Raw genomic sequence first — 17,391 nt, 5'->3', positions numbered from 1 at the left:
TTACTCAAAAAGAGCATTGTGGCCTCCAGAGCAGAGAAATTTTTGCAGCATGAGGTGGTAGGGATACTTCCTCTCATCAAACAGCATTGGGGATGTGAAACCAACTGAACAGATGAAGAATGTCAGCCTGAAGGTGGAAAACAAAAAGGCAAAAATTTAACCTTCTGTAAAGCAGACACAGAAGCAATAGGAAATTCATGTAAAAGGCAAGAGTAAAATTTACACACTGAAGTGACACCTCCCACCTACTAAAGAATACAGGATGAGTATCCCTATCAGAAAATTCAAAATGTTCCAAAATCGGAAACTTCTTGATTGCTGACGTGACGCTCAATGGACATGTTCACGGGAGCATTTCAGATTAGGGATGCTCAACTGATAAGTATTCCGCAAATATTCCAAAACCCAAACAATTCCAAAATTCAAAACACTTTCTGGCCCCAAGCATTTTGGATAAGGGATACTACCTATGTAAGACTACTGAAATACAGTTTGATGGTAAATACCTAAAATATTACCCATGTTCTATACTGGTACAACCAAGACAAGTAACTTACACTGCATTTTCTACGGTAAACAAAGGACCTCCAAGTTCTCAAATTCAGTGGCTCACTCTCCATTTTAAGTAGTATAGGAACAAATTACATGTTTTTTTTTTTTTTATTGTAACTTTCTAGTCCCTCAATCTCAAGCTGAACTTCACCTGAATCGGGGAGTAGGTGTATATGGCGGGGGCTGCCAAGATAACCCCTTAGTCAAGAGCTTAGTGAGAGCTGAGGCTGTTGATCGAGCGGCAGGTGTCGGTGCTGTAGTGGTGCTGGCAGCATGATGGCTCCTTCTCTGACGGACAGGAGATCCCACACAAAGTTTAACAAGAAGTCCGAATAGCTCAGCAAGTGCTCGGCCTAATCTGGAGGAAGCTGGAACCAGAAGTCAGAATAAGACTGTACAGTATTCTCAGAATAGTTTAATTACAACGGACACATTACCATTAACATATTTTTATGACTCACCACTTCCTCCTACAACCCCTAGTTAATGCTTGGATTTGTTCTACATTCAATGATCCAAAAAGGAAGTCCCACAAGGAACAAATGCCACTTTTGACGGTAGGAGACAGATATGTGCCACTCAATAGATATCAAATGTAAAAGACAAATAAGCACTCATACTGTTAGAGGAACATAAATTGAAACCACATTTGTAGAAGCAACACAGCAACATGCACTATTTAAGTTAAATGATATCTAGTGGATGATGAAGTCACTGAAAATGCCTACAAAGAACTTTAAAAATGCCAAAACCGATTAACCACTTAGATAAGAAAAGATCACTGACAATATACACAGTCTGATCACAACAAAAAATATGTAGTCCCAGAGGAAAAAAAAAAAACTAGGAAAAACATGAAAATTGTTACAAGTAGCTTCTTAAGGTATTAGGCAGATTATGGACATCTCAATTTTTCAATTTCATAGGATGCTTTTCAATATATAATTGAACAAAGAAAAGGCAGCACACAAATACAAGCATATGTAAAAGAAAACACATAAAAAACTGAATGCTTTCCAGCTTCTCTTTAAATATTTTATGTTTTTATATTTCTACAATGAAATATACTTTTAAAATCATAAATGAAAATGTTGCCATAGCATTTTAAAAATAAACGTTATTTCACCATGATCCAGAGACAAGAAGGGCTAGGTCTGAATCAAAGTACAGCTGACACTTGATCAACACAGGTTTTGAACTGTAGATGTCTACTTATGTGTGAATTTTTTTCAACAAATATATTGAAAATTTTGGAGATTTGTGACAATTTGAAAAAACTCCCAGATGAAACATGTAGCCTCAAAACATTGAAAAATTAACAAAAAGTTATGTCACAAATGTATAAAATATATGTAGATACTAGTTTATTTTATCATTTACTACCATAAAATATACACAAATTATAAAAATTTAATATTTATCACACACACATACACTTATATACGGTGCCATTTGCAGTAAACAAGCAGAATTGAATGACTGGATAAAATTTAGTACATATTATACTCTGTAGTAATTTTGTAGCCACGACACTGTAACCATGATACTGTGGTGAGCTCAAGTGTTACCACAATATGCTTAAAACACTGTGTGAGGCTAAGCACTTCTACATGAACAGTTCATCTCTCCAATAAATTGTGTAGTGATCTCTCATGGTTCTCACATTGTTTTTCATGTTTACCGCAATACCGTAAACCTGGAATAAACCTGGGTCACTCTATGACCCCATATGAAGTGTCACTAGTGATGGTGGAAGTGCTCCCAAGAAGCAGGGAAAAATCATGACACTTCAAGAAAAAGTTGAATTGCTTGATGTGGATTACAGACTGCCCACCACTTCAGGAAAAATGAATTTAGTGTAAAGACCATTGTTAAACAAAGAACAGGAAATTAGTGAAGCTGCTGCTGCAGCTACACCAGCAGGCTTGAAAAGCTTGCACTTTTGTGAAATCTTATTTCATATTGAAAATGCACGTTTATGTGGGTACAGGATTGCCATAATAAAGACAAACCTATAGATTCTACTGCAATTCAAGAAAATAATGAACTCACTATATGAAAACTTAAAGCAAAAGGAAAGTGAAGGATCTAAAGCTGGAGAAGCCAGCAAAGGATAATTTGATAATTTTTAGAAAGAGGTTTGGCTTAAAGAATGTCAAGATAACAGAAGAAGCAGCTTCTGACAACCAACAGGCAACAGATTAGTTCCCAGACACCACTAAGAACATCACTGAGAAAGGGTATCCGCCTGAAAGGGTTTTTCATACAGACAAAGGGTCCTATTTTGAAGAAAAAGAAAAGGCCACAAAGGACATTTATTAGTAAGAAATAGAAGTGAGCAGAGGGAGTTAAGGCAGGAAGGCACAGACTCACTCCTCTATTTTGTGCAAATGCTACTGGGTTTATAATCAGGACTGCCCTTACCTATATAGCTCCTAACTTCTGAGCCTTGAAGGAGAAAGATGAACTACCAGCTGCTGGTCTTTTGGTTGTACAAGAAGGCCTGGGCAACAAGATCCCTTTTCTGGATTGGTTCCATTGATGTTTTGTCTCTGAAGTCAGAAGTATCTTGCTAGTAAAGGGGTGCCTTTTAAAGTTCTTTTGACATTAGACAATGCCTCTGGTGACCCAGAGCCTCATGAATTCAACACAAAAGGCACTGAAGTGGTCTACTTGCCCCCTAAAACCACATCTCTAATTCAGCCTCTAGATCAGAGAGTCATAAGGGGCTTTAAGGCTATTACATAAAGTACTCTAAGGAAAGGATTATTAATGCTGTGGAAGAGAAGCCTGACAGAGGGAACATCACGAAAGTCTGGAAGGATTACACCACTGAAGATGCCACCATTGTTAGAGAAAAAGCCATCAAGCCTGAAATAAATTCCTGTTGGAGAAAACTGTCCTGATGTTGTGCAGAACTTAACAGGATTTATGACAGCGCCAATCAAGGAAATCACGAGTTTGTGGATATGGCATAAAAGGTGACGGGTGAAGAATTTCAGGATATGGATCTTAGTGAAATTCAAGAGCTAACAGACACCACGCCAGAGCAAGTAACAGAAGACGTCTTGATAGAGATGAGTGCTTCTGAACGGATACCAAATGATGAGGAAGAAGACATAGAAGCAGTGCCAGGAATCAAAGTGACATAAGACAATCTGGCAGAGGGTTCTGATTACTAAAGAATACTTTTGACTTCTTTTATGATGTGGACCTTACTATGATATGGGCACTGAAACTAAAGCAAATGGTGGAAGAAAGATTGGTACCATATAGAAACATTTTTAGAAGCATGAAAAAGCAACCAAGTCAGAAAGAAAGTACCGTGTATTTCCAGTTACACCAAGCATGCCTGCCTTTCCTTCTACCTCCTTTACCTGTTCTGCCTCTACTGCCTCAGAGACAGCAAGACCAACATCCCCCACACTTCCTTCTTCCTCCTCAGCCTACTCAATGTGAAGACCACCCAGATGAAGACCTTTATGATGATCCACTTAATGAACAGTAAATATACTTTTCTCTTAAGATTTTCTTAACATTTTCTTTTATCTAGCTTACTTTAAGAATACAGGATATAATACATATAACATACAAAATGTGTCCATTGGCTGTTTATGTTATTGGTAAGGCTTCTGGTCAACAGATAGCTATTAGTAGTTAAGTTTTTTGGGGAGTCAAATGTTATACATGGATTTCTGACTGCGTGGAGGAGTTTCCTCAACCCCATGTTGTTCAAGGGTTAAATCTCTCTCTTCTCAGGATGTACATGCACATACAAACTCATTGTGTAAAAACAGGCTCTACTTGAGCCTAGGTTACATATACTGCTCAAATTTAGTAATAAGCTCAAATGTACGCAGTATAGGAACAAGGAAACACTCCTTTCTTCTTCCTATTACATCCAAATTAAGCTTTCTTTATCCTAATTAGGGAATAGGCTACGGATATGGGTATACCCAGACTTGAAAACCTAATGAATCCAATCATTGGGTTTACACTTTCTCACCACTGCTTTCAGGTGAACAGATAGCAAAGTGGCGGTAGTCCAAAGACAAGAGGATGGCAAAAGGCCAGTAACCAGAGAGAAACAGTACATGGACTGGGTTCACACAGAAACCCCTGAATGCTCCAAGGTCAAAGAAGTATGACAAAGTAAGGAGAGAGAAATATGTACATGTTCTTGCATGGTCAATTTTCCTTTGAAGATAACGTTGGTAGATTTTCAAATTAAAATAAATGGAGAATTAAACTAATTAAGAGTAAAATGTAAAACGCAATGGGAATTTGAGATAACAAACGGAAACACCAAAGGCCATTTTCTGTTTGCTTTTACGAAGGGCCCCAGATTCCTGTAAGTTAGGTCTCCATTTTCCACTAAATTAAGGTGCCAGAAAGTGACGACAATTTAAGAACACACAAATAGGTTCCCAAACATTGGTATTACATTAAAGGGGGAAAAAATGGGCAAAGACAGACCAGTGCAAATCATTAATGCAGTTTTATATGCTGCTAATATAGTCTCAATAAAGCTGCCAAAGTGACTTTAATATAAAACACCTATCAGACTATGTCTCTTGCCAGGTATGTTCAAGGAACACAAAAAGAGAAGACTAGGTGGAATAGCCAGATAGTTAACAGGGAATCAAGATAGCTTAATAACACAAACACCAAAGGAAGAATATTTCTAGATGGACACGGTGGGTCAACTACCATGCGGCAGACAAGTGAGAAGGGACTTAGGACAAGGATGTTATAGATGCCTTGCTGAGACATTTCAGTGAAATGGTAGGAGCAGAAGCAATATGCAATAGTCGAAAAGTAGGAGGAAGAAATTAAACAAGGGAGGGTAGCAGATACGGCTCTCAAGAAGGGATTCGGTCATCTCTGTATCTGTAGCAGCTACTACAAAGCCTGTCACATAGCAGCCACTCAACAAAGGACACTTGAAAATGAGTCACAGAAGTTTTAAACTTCCTTAAATGAAACAACATAGCCTTTCTAACTCAATCTGTTTCAGGACTAAGGGACTGAAAGCCAGAAAAGGTAGGAGAAAGGAGAATGACTCACCTGATAGCAAAGGCTTGATTTGCTTAATTCTGGCAGCCATTGCTGGTGTGATTTTAGATTTGCCCTTAGAGTCTGAAGCAGTAGGTTCATCTGTCTCCATGGGAGCCAACGTGTCACCATCTAGCCCAATGCCTTCTAATAAGCCCTGGGTAGAAGCATCCATACTTCCAGCTGTTCCATCCTGTTCCCCATCTACAGATGTATAAGAGGGGAGCAATAGGACATTGTAGAGCCAACATTTACCTGGTTCCTTGAGAAGTACCAACAAAGATTACCTACAGTTTTTGTTACTCTTTCAATTCCCATGGCTTCCTAAATTTGAAAAACAAAAACACAACCCAAGTATTGTACTGATATGCTCCTTTGTTTGGAGTTCTAAGTACCTAATGCTGACATCTTCAAATGACAGCATATGAATAGTATTAACCCAGGGCTACCTTGGAAGACTGTTATAGGCACAGCTCAACCCAGGGGGTACCATTGACATGGACTACAGTGTGCACAGTGCCCAGTGCTGTCAATGTGGATGCCCTACTAGAATGTTACAGCTTGTTAAGTTCAAACTGGACATCACAGATTGCCACTGGAGAATTTTATTCCCTAGCATTTAAGAATTATGTATATGAATGTGAGATGCGTCTTTTTCTTTGGTATATGTGTGCTCTTAGATCTAAGAATGAGCTTTATGCAAACTTATAAAACAACTCACCAAGTTTTAATCTTAGCATTCCAGAAAAACTTTGGAGAAGTTGAGTCATTTTTGTTAAATGTGTTAAATAAATTGCTAGAAAAAATATATGTTAGAGAGGCAATTCTTTGACAGTGAATCTAATTTCATTCTCAGTTCTTAGTAAATTTATTCTTTCCCTGAGTTAAATTTGGTATATTTTCACTAAATTTGAGATTCTCATTTTGTCAGGTTTCTTTATACTTTATTAATGTTATCCCATCCCTCACAATAACCAGCTGTCATATGTAAGTCCTTGTTTGTTGGTTCTAAGCCTATGTCAGCTTTATTAGTTCCTTAGAAATTTCCCTTTCTAGTAATTTCTGTACAAGTTTTAAGCATATCTGAGACTTTTTTTTTTTTTTAGACAGGGTCTCACTCTGTCATCTAGGCTTGAGTTGAGTCATGGCTCACCATAGCTTCAACTTCCTGGGCTCAAGCAATCCTCCCACCTCAGCCTCCCTAAAAGCTGGGACTACAGGCATGTACCACCATGGCCAGCTAATTTTTGTATTTTTTTTTTGCAGAGATGGGGTTTTGTCATGTTGCCCAGGCTGATCTCAAACTCCTGGGCTCAAATGATTCACCTGCCTCAGCCTCCTAAAGTGCTGGGATTAGATGTGTGAGCCACTGTGCCTGGTCTAATGCATTTTGATACACAGAATTACCTTCATTGCTTTCTTAATAGTTTATCCTTTTTTAATTTCCTCGTTGATACTGAACACAGGAGAAAAAACATTCTGGAAAAGTTGCTCGTATTCATTTTATGTTTGTAGCATTAGAGTCAGAAAATTGTGTATGATTTCTACTTACTGAAATTTGGAATTTTTATTTTTTATTTTTTTCTGAGATGGTGTTTCGCTCTTGTTGGCCAGGCTGGAGTGCAATGGCGCGATTTTGGCTCACCGCAACCTCCGCCTCCCAGGTTCAAGCGATCATCCTGCCTCAGCCTCCCAAGTAGCTGGGATTATAGGTATGTGCCACCATACCCGGCTAATTTTTTGTATTTTCAGTAGAGACGGAGTTTCTACATGTTGGTCAGGCTGGTCTGAACTCCCGACCTCAGGTGATCTGCCCACCTCGGCCTCCCACAGTGCTGGGATTACAGGCGTGAGCCACTGAGCCTCGCCAAAATTTGGAATTTTTATTGTGAGATAACATAAAAGCAATCTTCTTTACAAAGCAGCACTGTCGATAGAAATATAACGTGAAACACATATATAACTTAAATTTTCTAGTAGCCACATTAAAAATTATTTGTTAATACCCTCTGATACAATAATCTGTAGGAATCAATCTTATATTTGCAGAAAAGTAAACACAAAAATGTTCATTTAAAAAAACCCAGCATATTAGAAACTTAACAGGGAATAGTTAATTCGTGTACCTTTATATGGTACTTAACAGTAAGTGAAGAAAGAGATCTACGAAATGTTTTTATCTAAGACACTGACAAATACACTCAGAGAAAAAAGATGGGCAGACACTTTCAAAATGTTTTCTTTTGGGTGGCAGAAATATGGGTAATTCTTTCAACTACATTTTCTAACTTTTACCATTATGTATACGTCTTTATGTAGGAAATGACTAAAAATTAGTGAGAGGATGAAAACTAGACTATGGATGATAGAACTAACTAAAAATTTTCATAATAAACCTATAAAGACATAGGAACAAAACTCAGAATTAATGACTAACATTTTAGTTTCTTAGAGTTACCTGATCTTTTTCCGCCCTGGGTCGTACCTGCCTTCTCATCCTTTGGAACCAGTTTCTGCATATCTGCCTGGCCAAATTCACACCCAGATGGTAGGCTGCAACAAGAGAAATACTGAGCAAAAAAATTATATATATATACTGATAGTTCACCTCTTATATTATAAATGGTCTCTAATTTGCTTGGCTGACACTATCCCTCCAATAGCAGGTAGGTTAAACTGAATGTAACAAAGCATCTATAATTCCTGAGGTAGCATAGCACCCCACAAGCTTTCCAACACTTTTTTTTTTTGGAGACCCAGTCTCACTCTTTCGCCTGGGCTGGAGTGCAGTGGCATGATCTTGGGCTCACTGCAACCTCCACCTCCCGGGTTCAAGTGATTCTCCTGCCTCAGCCTCCCAACTGGCTAGGATTACAGGCGCCCGACATTACGCCCAGCTAATTTTTTGTATTTTTAGTACAGACAGGGTTTCACCATGTTGGCCAGGCTGGTCTTGAACACCTGACCTCGTGATTCACCTACCTTAGCCTCCCAAAGTGCTGGGATTACAGGCGTGAGCCACCGCCTCCGGCCTCAACTCAGTTTTTTATATCTGGCTAATAACGGGAACACATTTTAAACCTCTACCATGCCGACAAAGCATACTTGGTATATCAAATTAAAGATGCACAAAATGCTACAATTTGTCAACAAGTTCCTAGGCTGGGAAGAGGGAAGGACAAGGAAGCCTCTGAACTCTCTTCCATACCCTCCTATCCCCAACCAAAGCAATCCTCCAGGCTCACCGAACTTAAATAACAAAGTGATGAGAGAAAGAGCCATTCTCTTACCTGTTTGGGGTACACAGAGAGAGAAGGACAGTGCTTTCCCACACCAGGGAACAGTATAACTGGCTCAGCTTGCTCAAAACACTCAGACCCAATTGAGAGCCCCACTGGTTTACGGAGATGGAACGAATTTCACTCTGCAATCATAACAAGAATTTCACCTTTGGGATGTTTTCTAACAATTATACTTAAAAAAAAAAAAAAAAAGACCTTCAATAGTTTTATAAGAATAAGGGATTTTTCTTCATTGCTATTCTCAGAGTTATCCACCTCACCAAAATGTCCACATTCAAGACAACAGTTCCACAAGGTACTCTGTTACAACATTTACAAATTATTTCCACAACATCCCTTATCATTGTTTTTTATGAAGTGAAAGAAAGGTATCAGAGGCTACTCTTTTTTTCTGAATCAAAGAAACGGTTTTACAGGTTCATTAACTACTTTCTAAATTATTTGTTGGGGGTATTGTTATTTCCATCCAATTTCTTTACTTCAGTAAATACCTAGATTTATTTAATTCCTTACTTTAAATTTTCCTTTTCATTTTATTTCATTTAATAAAGTCATAAAAATCAATCCCTAAAATTTAAGTAATTTAATTTTCTAAATTGTTTATAATTGCGCTGTTTTTTTTTTTTACTTCAGATTTGATCGATTCACAAGTAACAGAGAACACACTCCTGCTCAATAGCATAAAACAGGACTGTTGAACCCTGTTTTGTTTAATGTTGATACCATTAATCTTTAGAATCAATTATCTGAGGAATAAATGTAGTAAAACTGTGAGGACATACACAAAATGCCTTCTTTCTGGACCTATGGATTATGGATTGCAGGCAAAACGTTTGATATGTAGAAAATTTTTAGTAATTTGTTAATTACTATTGATTTAAATGTTCTTTGGTAAAATGTCCTACCTATGCCATCCAATTATCAGACCTATAAGGACTCGTGGAAAGATTAGAAAGTACTAAGGCCAGATGAATACCCAACTGATGTTTGTCTGTAATAACCTGTTTTGCTCTCAAGAAAGTCCACTTCACATAATAAATTATACAGTCACTCAACTTTTTGACAGTGAAAAAAAATCTCATCCTAAATTAAACTGTTCTTTTAGCTGCTACCTCAGGCAGACCTCCTTTCAAGCACAGTAACCCTGCTAAAGTGTATGCCCTAAATATTTCACTGCCTTTAAACTAATATGTTCACCCCTAAGATTATTTTTACCTGTCCAACTCTGCAAGTATGAACAAACATCATGATGTAGGCATGGGCAGCAGTGAGTGCATGCAGCAGAGGTGTGGCCTGGGCTGAGAGGGTAGCATCAGCAACATTGCCTGCGCAAGCCAGTTCTCGCAACAACACTGAGCCCCCAGGGGATTCAATGGGGCGGTGTAAGGGCTCCAGGGAGGAGAGGATGGAGTCCAACTGAAGGAGACCTTCTTGAAGGACTTTGGGTTCATGTGACAGTGTCTGAAACAGGAAGAATAATTAAAGTGTTAATATACAATGAACTTCAAATTCTTCATGTCTTTTAATAGTCACAACGGAAGTGGACAATTAAATGGAAGTCTCCCAGATTTTAGATATGGCCATGGTCTCTCACCTGGTAAATGGTGGAACCCAAATATGAAGTCAGGTACAATATACTTAACATCTGTTTCTAGAGCAACATACTACTTTCAAACTTGGTGAGCCAATAACACTTAAAAGCTTATGACGGTCAAACTGAATACTGTTACAGCAAGGACTCTACACTATAGGATTAATTCCAAATTTTGCTCGATAGGAAACCATGTTAGGCAAAGTTCCAAAGCATGGAAGAGAATCACTATTATACTGTTCTTTTCTTCTTAAAACAAGAGAGATTATTCTGAGATGGGAATCAGGTAGGCGATTTGTTTTTATCAGACAACCCAAGGATTATATGTCCCTTGTGATTTCTGCTCAAGTCTGGAGAAAAATCTGACAGCAAAACACCATCACTTGCCATGCAAAGATAGGAGAAATCATGTGCCTACCTATGGTTTTAAATAAATCTATCTATGCTTCCACAGTATCTTATAGGTAGGATAAAGATATTTTCCTCTCTCTCTGATGAAGAGCATTTAATTCAGTATTTCAAAGAGTAAAACAAAATAAACTAAATGAAGTCATGTCACAATTATGGATCTTTCCAAGTCTGTAAGCAAATGGATTTCTCATTCAGCAGGAATTACTTACACTCTGCAGCCCAGCTAATAAAGGAGTTTCATAGATTTAATGCAATCACTATCAAAATTCCAATGCTGTTTTTTGTTTTGGTTTTGCAGAAATAGAAAAATCCCTTCTAAAATTTATATGAAATCTTAAGGGACCCCAAATAGCCAAAACAAGTTGGGGGAAAATTTTTGGAGGTTTCACTCTTTTTGATTTCTATTACAAAGTTACAGTAATCAAAACTGTGATACTGGCATAAAGACAGACATAAAGACCAATGGAACAGAATAGAGAGCCCAGAATTAAATCTTCACATATATATGGTCAAATGATTTTTGACGAAGGTACCAAGACCATGCAATAGGAAAGGACAGACTTTTACCGTATAAAAAATCTAATCAAAATGGATCAAAGACCTGAATATAAGAGCTAAGTTATAAAACTCTTAGAAGAAGCTATAGTGGGAAAGCTGCAAAACACTGGATTTGGCAACGGTTTTAGTGGATGTGACACTAAAAACACAGGTGTTTACACAGGCAACAAAAACAAAAAAAGAGAAGCTGGACTTTATCAAGATTAAAAGTGTTTGTGCATCAAAAGACAACCACGAAAACGCAACTCACAGAACAGGAAAAATATATGCAAATCATATACTTGAGAAGAGATTAATATCAGGTATTAATATATGTATAAGAATACACAACTCTTACAACTCAACAATAAAACAAATAACACGATTAAAAAAGAACAATGAATTTGAATAGACATTTCTCCAAAGAAGATATATATATGGACAACAAGCACATGAAAATATGTTCGTTATCACTAAGCATTAGGGAAATGCCAGTGAAAAACAAAATGAGATACACTTCCTACCCACCAGAATGGCTATTATCAAAAAACAGAAAATAAGTATTGGTTAGGATGTGGGAAAATTAGAATTAAAAGTAGAGTCTCAAAGAGTTATATGTACATCCATGTTCACAGCATCATTATTATTCACAACAGCCAAAAGGTGAAAGCAACCCAAGTGTCAATCAACAGATGAATGGATAAACAAAACGTGGTATAAACACACAATGGAATATTATTAGGCCTTACAAGGGAAGGAAATTATGACACATGCTACATAATGGTTGAACCTTGAGGGCATTATGCTAAGTGAAAAAAGCCAGTCGCACACACAAATATTTTCTGATTCCACTGATATAAGGTACCTAGAGTAGTCAAATTTAGAGACAAAAAGTAGAATGGTAGTTGCCAGGGGCTGGGGAGAAGGGAGGATGAGAAGTTCAAGGGCAGAATTTCATTTTTGCAAGATGAAAAGAGTTCTGGAGATTGGCTGCACATCAATATGAATACACATAACACTACTGAACTCTACACTGCAAAATGGTTAAGATGGTACATTTCATGTTATGTGTAGTTTACCACTATGAAAAAATAAAAAAGCTTCATTTCTGGCAAAACATGAGCAATGAACTACCATGTTAACTATGCTTACAATACATGACTATCGGGCTTGAAAAGGGGGGAATTAAATATCGGCAATGAACTACATGTCAATTATGCTTAATACACGACTATCAAGCTTGAAAGGGGAGGAAAACACATGGTCAAACATAACCATAAACATAAAATGTGTTAAAAAAGCACCTATAACAAAGAAGGGTGACATACTAATAAAACCCAACTAGAAAAGCTTTCTTGGAGATACACTTTTCCCTCCAATAAACTCTAATGATGTAGAACTACATACCAAACTGATGAACAAAGAAAAAATACTTTGACTTTTCAATGAGAAATAACATGGCACACTATATATTAGTCACAAAATTCACTTATACAACATAACACAAATTTATTCATTATTTTTTAGTTGAAGGGAGACCACAGTAAAAACATATATACAGAAGTATCGCAAAATTGATTTCCAAAAAGAAATGAAAACATTTGGCCAGATGCTTCTTACCAATATGGATTTGCAGACACCTGCAACAGCCTGACAGGCAGCAGATGTGGGAAAGTCAATGGGCAGATTGGGAAGACCCAAAATGGTAACCAAAGGCAAGAGTCCTTTCTGATTCACAAATTCCTGGCAGTGGTCATCTGTTGTATTGTTGCTCAGAATAGATTCCACAAATTTCATCTAGGTAATAAAAATTTTTTAAAGAAGTTAGAGCCTGACAGGTAGAACTAAAAGGCCAGCCTGGAATAAGGATGGGGTAGCCTTCTAGTCATGATATCAGTGTTTTCTAGAGTATCAAAACCTCAGATAAACCAGATGTATGATATGGACTCTAAAACATCCAGGAAGTAAAGAATATCTACGATTTCTGCCCAATCTACATTTTCAAGCACACCAAGAGTCAGATAATTTGAGATAACAGAGAAGTTAAGTGACTTGCTCAGGGCCACATTATGAATTAGTGGTACAATCATGTCTAATCTCTTAATTTGCTATTTAGTGCTCCTTGCCTGCCTTTCTCCTGCAGGCAAACATCATGGAAAATTTCCCCCAAATGTGCTTATAATGCAAATGAAATGCTGATCTCTGGAAGAGTCTCTTTCAAACAGAATTTTTTTAAGAGTAAAAAAGTAAAATGTGGGCAATAAACACACAGGCACAAGAGAAACTATCTCTGGAAGTCTTGGAAGTGATTAGTAGGCTAAAACAAATGCTAAGAGGTCTCTCCCTTATTGGTAAACAATTCTGGGAAAATTCAAACTCTTCACTTTTCTGGTGAGATACTCCGGAAGTAATGGAGAAAAAAAGGGGAAAATATATGTTGGACACGTTTGGAAAACATGTTACAGGTTGTATATCTCATATTCAAAATGCTTGGGCACCATGAATGTTTCAGATTTTTTATTTTTTTAATTTAATTTTTTTTTTTTTTTTTTTTTTTGAGACGGAGTCTCGCTCTGTGGCCCAGGCTGGAATGCAGTGGCTGGATCTCAGCTCACTGCAAGCTCCGCCTCCCGGGTTCACGCCATTCTCCTGCCTCAGCCTCCCGAGTAGCTGGACTACAGGTGCCCGCCACCTCGCCCGGCTAGTGTTTTGTATTTTTTTTAGTAGAGACGGGGTTTCACTGTGTTAGCCAGGATGGTCTCGATCTCCTGACCTCGTGATCCGCCCGTCTCGGCCTCCCAAAGTGCTGGGATTACAGGCCAGATTTTTTATTTTTGAATATTTGCATTATATGGTTCAGGCTGAAAATGCTCCAGTGAGCATTTCCTTTCAGTGTTATGCTGGTACTCAAAAAGGTTCAAATTTTGGAGCATTTTGGATTTGGGATGATCAGCCCGTACCAGACTGGCAAAACAAAACCTGTTACAGAATCCTGTCTGGATTCTAATGAAGAATGGTAACAGTGAACAAAAAAATCCGGAATAAAAAATAATGGGGGTCATGTTGGCTAATTTCTGGCAAACCAGTCTAGAACAAAAACAAAAGGATGGCACATCTTTCTCCTCTTAATTGGATTCCAAATAAAATGAATACGGTAATTACTGGACTCTGGTAACACTACACATTTTCCAGAAAAGCATACATACACCTTTACTCAGTTTGCCCTGTGTTGAATCTTACCACATTAAGGATGTAATCCATGAGGGGAATAGGAATACGTTCCTCTGTACCAACAACCCTGTTAGGGGAGAAAAGAGTGAGTTACACAGAAATTCACAATACCAATATTAAGAGAACAGAGGAAGAGGTACTGTATAAAATTCTAGGTCTTTTTCTATTTATTTATTTGCTCATTTTTTTTGAGACAGGGTCTTGCTGCCACCCAGGCTGGAGTGCAGTGGCACAATCACGGCTCACTGCAGCCTTTACTTCCCAGGCTTATGGGGTAGAGATGAGCCTTTAGACTCATATACCACAGGAAAAGAACAGCTGAAATCAATCCTGAATCTACCTTTCCTAGCCTGACTAAGGTTGAAAGCATAAAGGGGAAAACCAAGCCTTTAAAAACTCAACATTTGTATACATCACAAGAGAAACTATCCTATCTTTGGCAAAGTACTGTTGGAGAAATTTATCCATATGAAAACATTTAAAATAAGTTCAATTAAAAGACTCAACATCTGCTTGAAGAAAGAGGCTAGACAAAGAGACACTTAAACATCATATGATGTTTTTGCATCACGTTTAAAGTTATGGAGAATAGGAAATAGAATTTAATTTTGTTCAAAGATTCATACACCTGAGGCCTCCTTGGCCTAACAATTGGTATTTGCACATGACAGTTCCTGAACTATCGAAAAACTGATCAGGTCTTTTGTCTTTTCAGTTGCTTCAATACTGCACAGCAGATGAGAAGGCTACAACATACCATAGCTGCAGAAAATGCAGCTCAATGTAAAAAACTACACATATAGTATATTGTGATGAAACAAAATATTACCTCTAAGATAAACCCCAGGAAGGAACAAATACTTTAGAAAATGGAGCATTTTGGACACAGGCCCTTGAAACAGATTTAGGCAGGGTGCAGGAGAGTGGGATGGGGCAGAGACAGAGGGAGAGGTAGAGGAAGAAGACAAGAAAGTTGGCAAGAAGCTAGTAGTTCTCATCTCTAAGCAAGACAAAATGTAAACAAAGATTTGCCAGGCACAAGAACATTTGGCAGCAGAATTTAGAACAGCAGAGAGTGGAGAGGCATTATGAATGACTTCAGTGACAAAAATACCCAGAACCAGGGTTTGGGTAGGATGTTGTGAACCTCCTCAATGAAAAATGTGGGGAAGAACTTTGTAGAAAAGGAGTATACCTATAAGGCAAGATTGAAATGATTCCATGAGAAGACCACAAAACCTTAATTTCCTCCTCAGAACCACTGCAGCATTCCATGTTACTTATATCAATTACCTATAGATCCACCTCTATCAATAAGGAGTGCAAGTGTGGATCCAGCCCAGAGACACCAAACCCTTTGAAGAAGCCAGATATGATGGCAAAGAGCCTAAGTAGTAAAATCAAATGAGACCTATATACCCCCTTTATTTGCTACATGGAAACTGGGGAGAAGAACAGAGAGAAAGCAAACCAATAGTGGTTCTTAATATAATTCCAGGAATAAATTTGTTCAGTACCACTTTTCTCCTTACCCTCATCTTTTGGCTCTCAGGCCCAAGAAGCCATACAGGAATAATCAAAATGATCAACTCTTTCCAACAGGACTCAATTTAAAAGTCCTAAACTTCCTGTTTCTCTCTCTTTCCCCAAATACACATTGCCAAACTCTGGTCAATTTTCTGTATTTATGATGGTGGAACCCCAGCCCATGCCCAGAAAGTAAAGGATTTCAATTTAGTGTCATAGTATGATGTACATGGGGTTTTTCGGGGTGGGGGCGTGGTCAGGTGCTTCCTCCAGCTTTTGAGGAGACAGCTCACTCTGATGAAGGAGCCCTCCCAGTGGACCACATTTCAGGGAACAACTGCGTCTCTGGACTCATTACCTTTAAAGTCCAAACAATTGCTATTCGAGTTCTAACGATCACAAAGACTTTATATAGCCCATTTCTTTCAAGTTGCTCATGAGTGGTGGGTGGTAAGCTAGGCACACTAATGGAATCAACCACAAAGTGAACCGTGATGCAACAACTACAAACCCTGGTTACTTACTGGCAAGTATATTCATCCCTAGCAATATCAGCTTTTCTGAGATCAAACAATTTAGAAGGCAGAAGAAAGCGAGCAAAAGACAGGTATTTAGAACTACTTGTGGTGAATGAGTGAATGTAGAAAGGCACCCTATGTATTGGGGGTAGACTATAGTGCCTAAGTTTCCATACTCCAGATCTCCAGCACAAAACCATGTGTTTCAAGAGTAAATACAAACGCCATTTGCAAATACTAGCTGCTGATTTTTTGTTTAAAACAAAAACAAAAACAAAAACAAAAAAAAAAAAAAAGGAAAGGGTACTGTCTAAGCCTCGAAAAAACCCAGAAACCTAAGTCCATCAACTGGAAAATGGATAATCACTACACAATTATCACACAACAGAATACTACTCAGCAATGAAAATTAACAAGTTGCTGACAGATGCAATAACACGGATGAACCTCCAAAACACATCGAACAAAGAAGCTAGATATAAGAAGATATATACGTCAGATATAATATACACATAAGACTTTATATGATCATTTTATTTAAACATATTCTGGAATAGACATAATAATATGACAGAAGTAAGATTTTGGGACAGGGAAATTGCCTCAATTTTGGGCAGGGAAACTGGAAATGCAGAATCTGTATGGAAATCATACCTGAATTTAAACT

At 37.9% G+C, this 17,391-nt stretch overlaps 1 protein-coding gene across 25 annotated transcripts in view; it reads right to left on the bottom strand.

Annotated features, from left to right (window-relative positions):
• Positions 1 to 17,391, bottom strand: part of HUWE1 (HECT, UBA and WWE domain containing E3 ubiquitin protein ligase 1) — a 154,070-nt gene that overhangs the window by 60,140 nt on the left and 76,539 nt on the right. For 24 of the 25 annotated variants that reach the window (XR_004180755.1, XR_004180758.1, XR_004180757.1 and 21 more), the window contains 8 exons: positions 14,689 to 14,746; positions 13,069 to 13,245; positions 10,125 to 10,370; positions 8,898 to 9,031; positions 8,066 to 8,160; positions 5,620 to 5,811; positions 704 to 920; positions 5 to 127 (listed from right to left, as the gene is read on the bottom strand). Coding sequence is in view for 22 of the 25 variants with exons in the window: in XM_031660829.1 (XP_031516689.1) it covers positions 5 to 127; positions 704 to 920; positions 5,620 to 5,811; positions 8,066 to 8,160; positions 8,898 to 9,031; positions 10,125 to 10,370; positions 13,069 to 13,245; positions 14,689 to 14,746 (1,242 nt within the window). In the remaining 3 variants the exon portion in view is untranslated. The remainder of the gene's footprint in view (positions 1 to 4; positions 128 to 703; positions 921 to 5,619; positions 5,812 to 8,065; positions 8,161 to 8,897; positions 9,032 to 10,124; positions 10,371 to 13,068; positions 13,246 to 14,688; positions 14,747 to 17,391) is intronic. The other variant, XM_031660838.1, reaches the window with a different exon arrangement.

This window comes from Papio anubis, chromosome X (assembly GCF_008728515.1).
Source record: "Papio anubis isolate 15944 chromosome X, Panubis1.0, whole genome shotgun sequence".
Lineage (NCBI taxonomy): Eukaryota > Metazoa > Chordata > Mammalia > Primates > Cercopithecidae > Papio > Papio anubis.
This window is presented reverse-complemented; position numbering and strand designations above follow the sequence as displayed.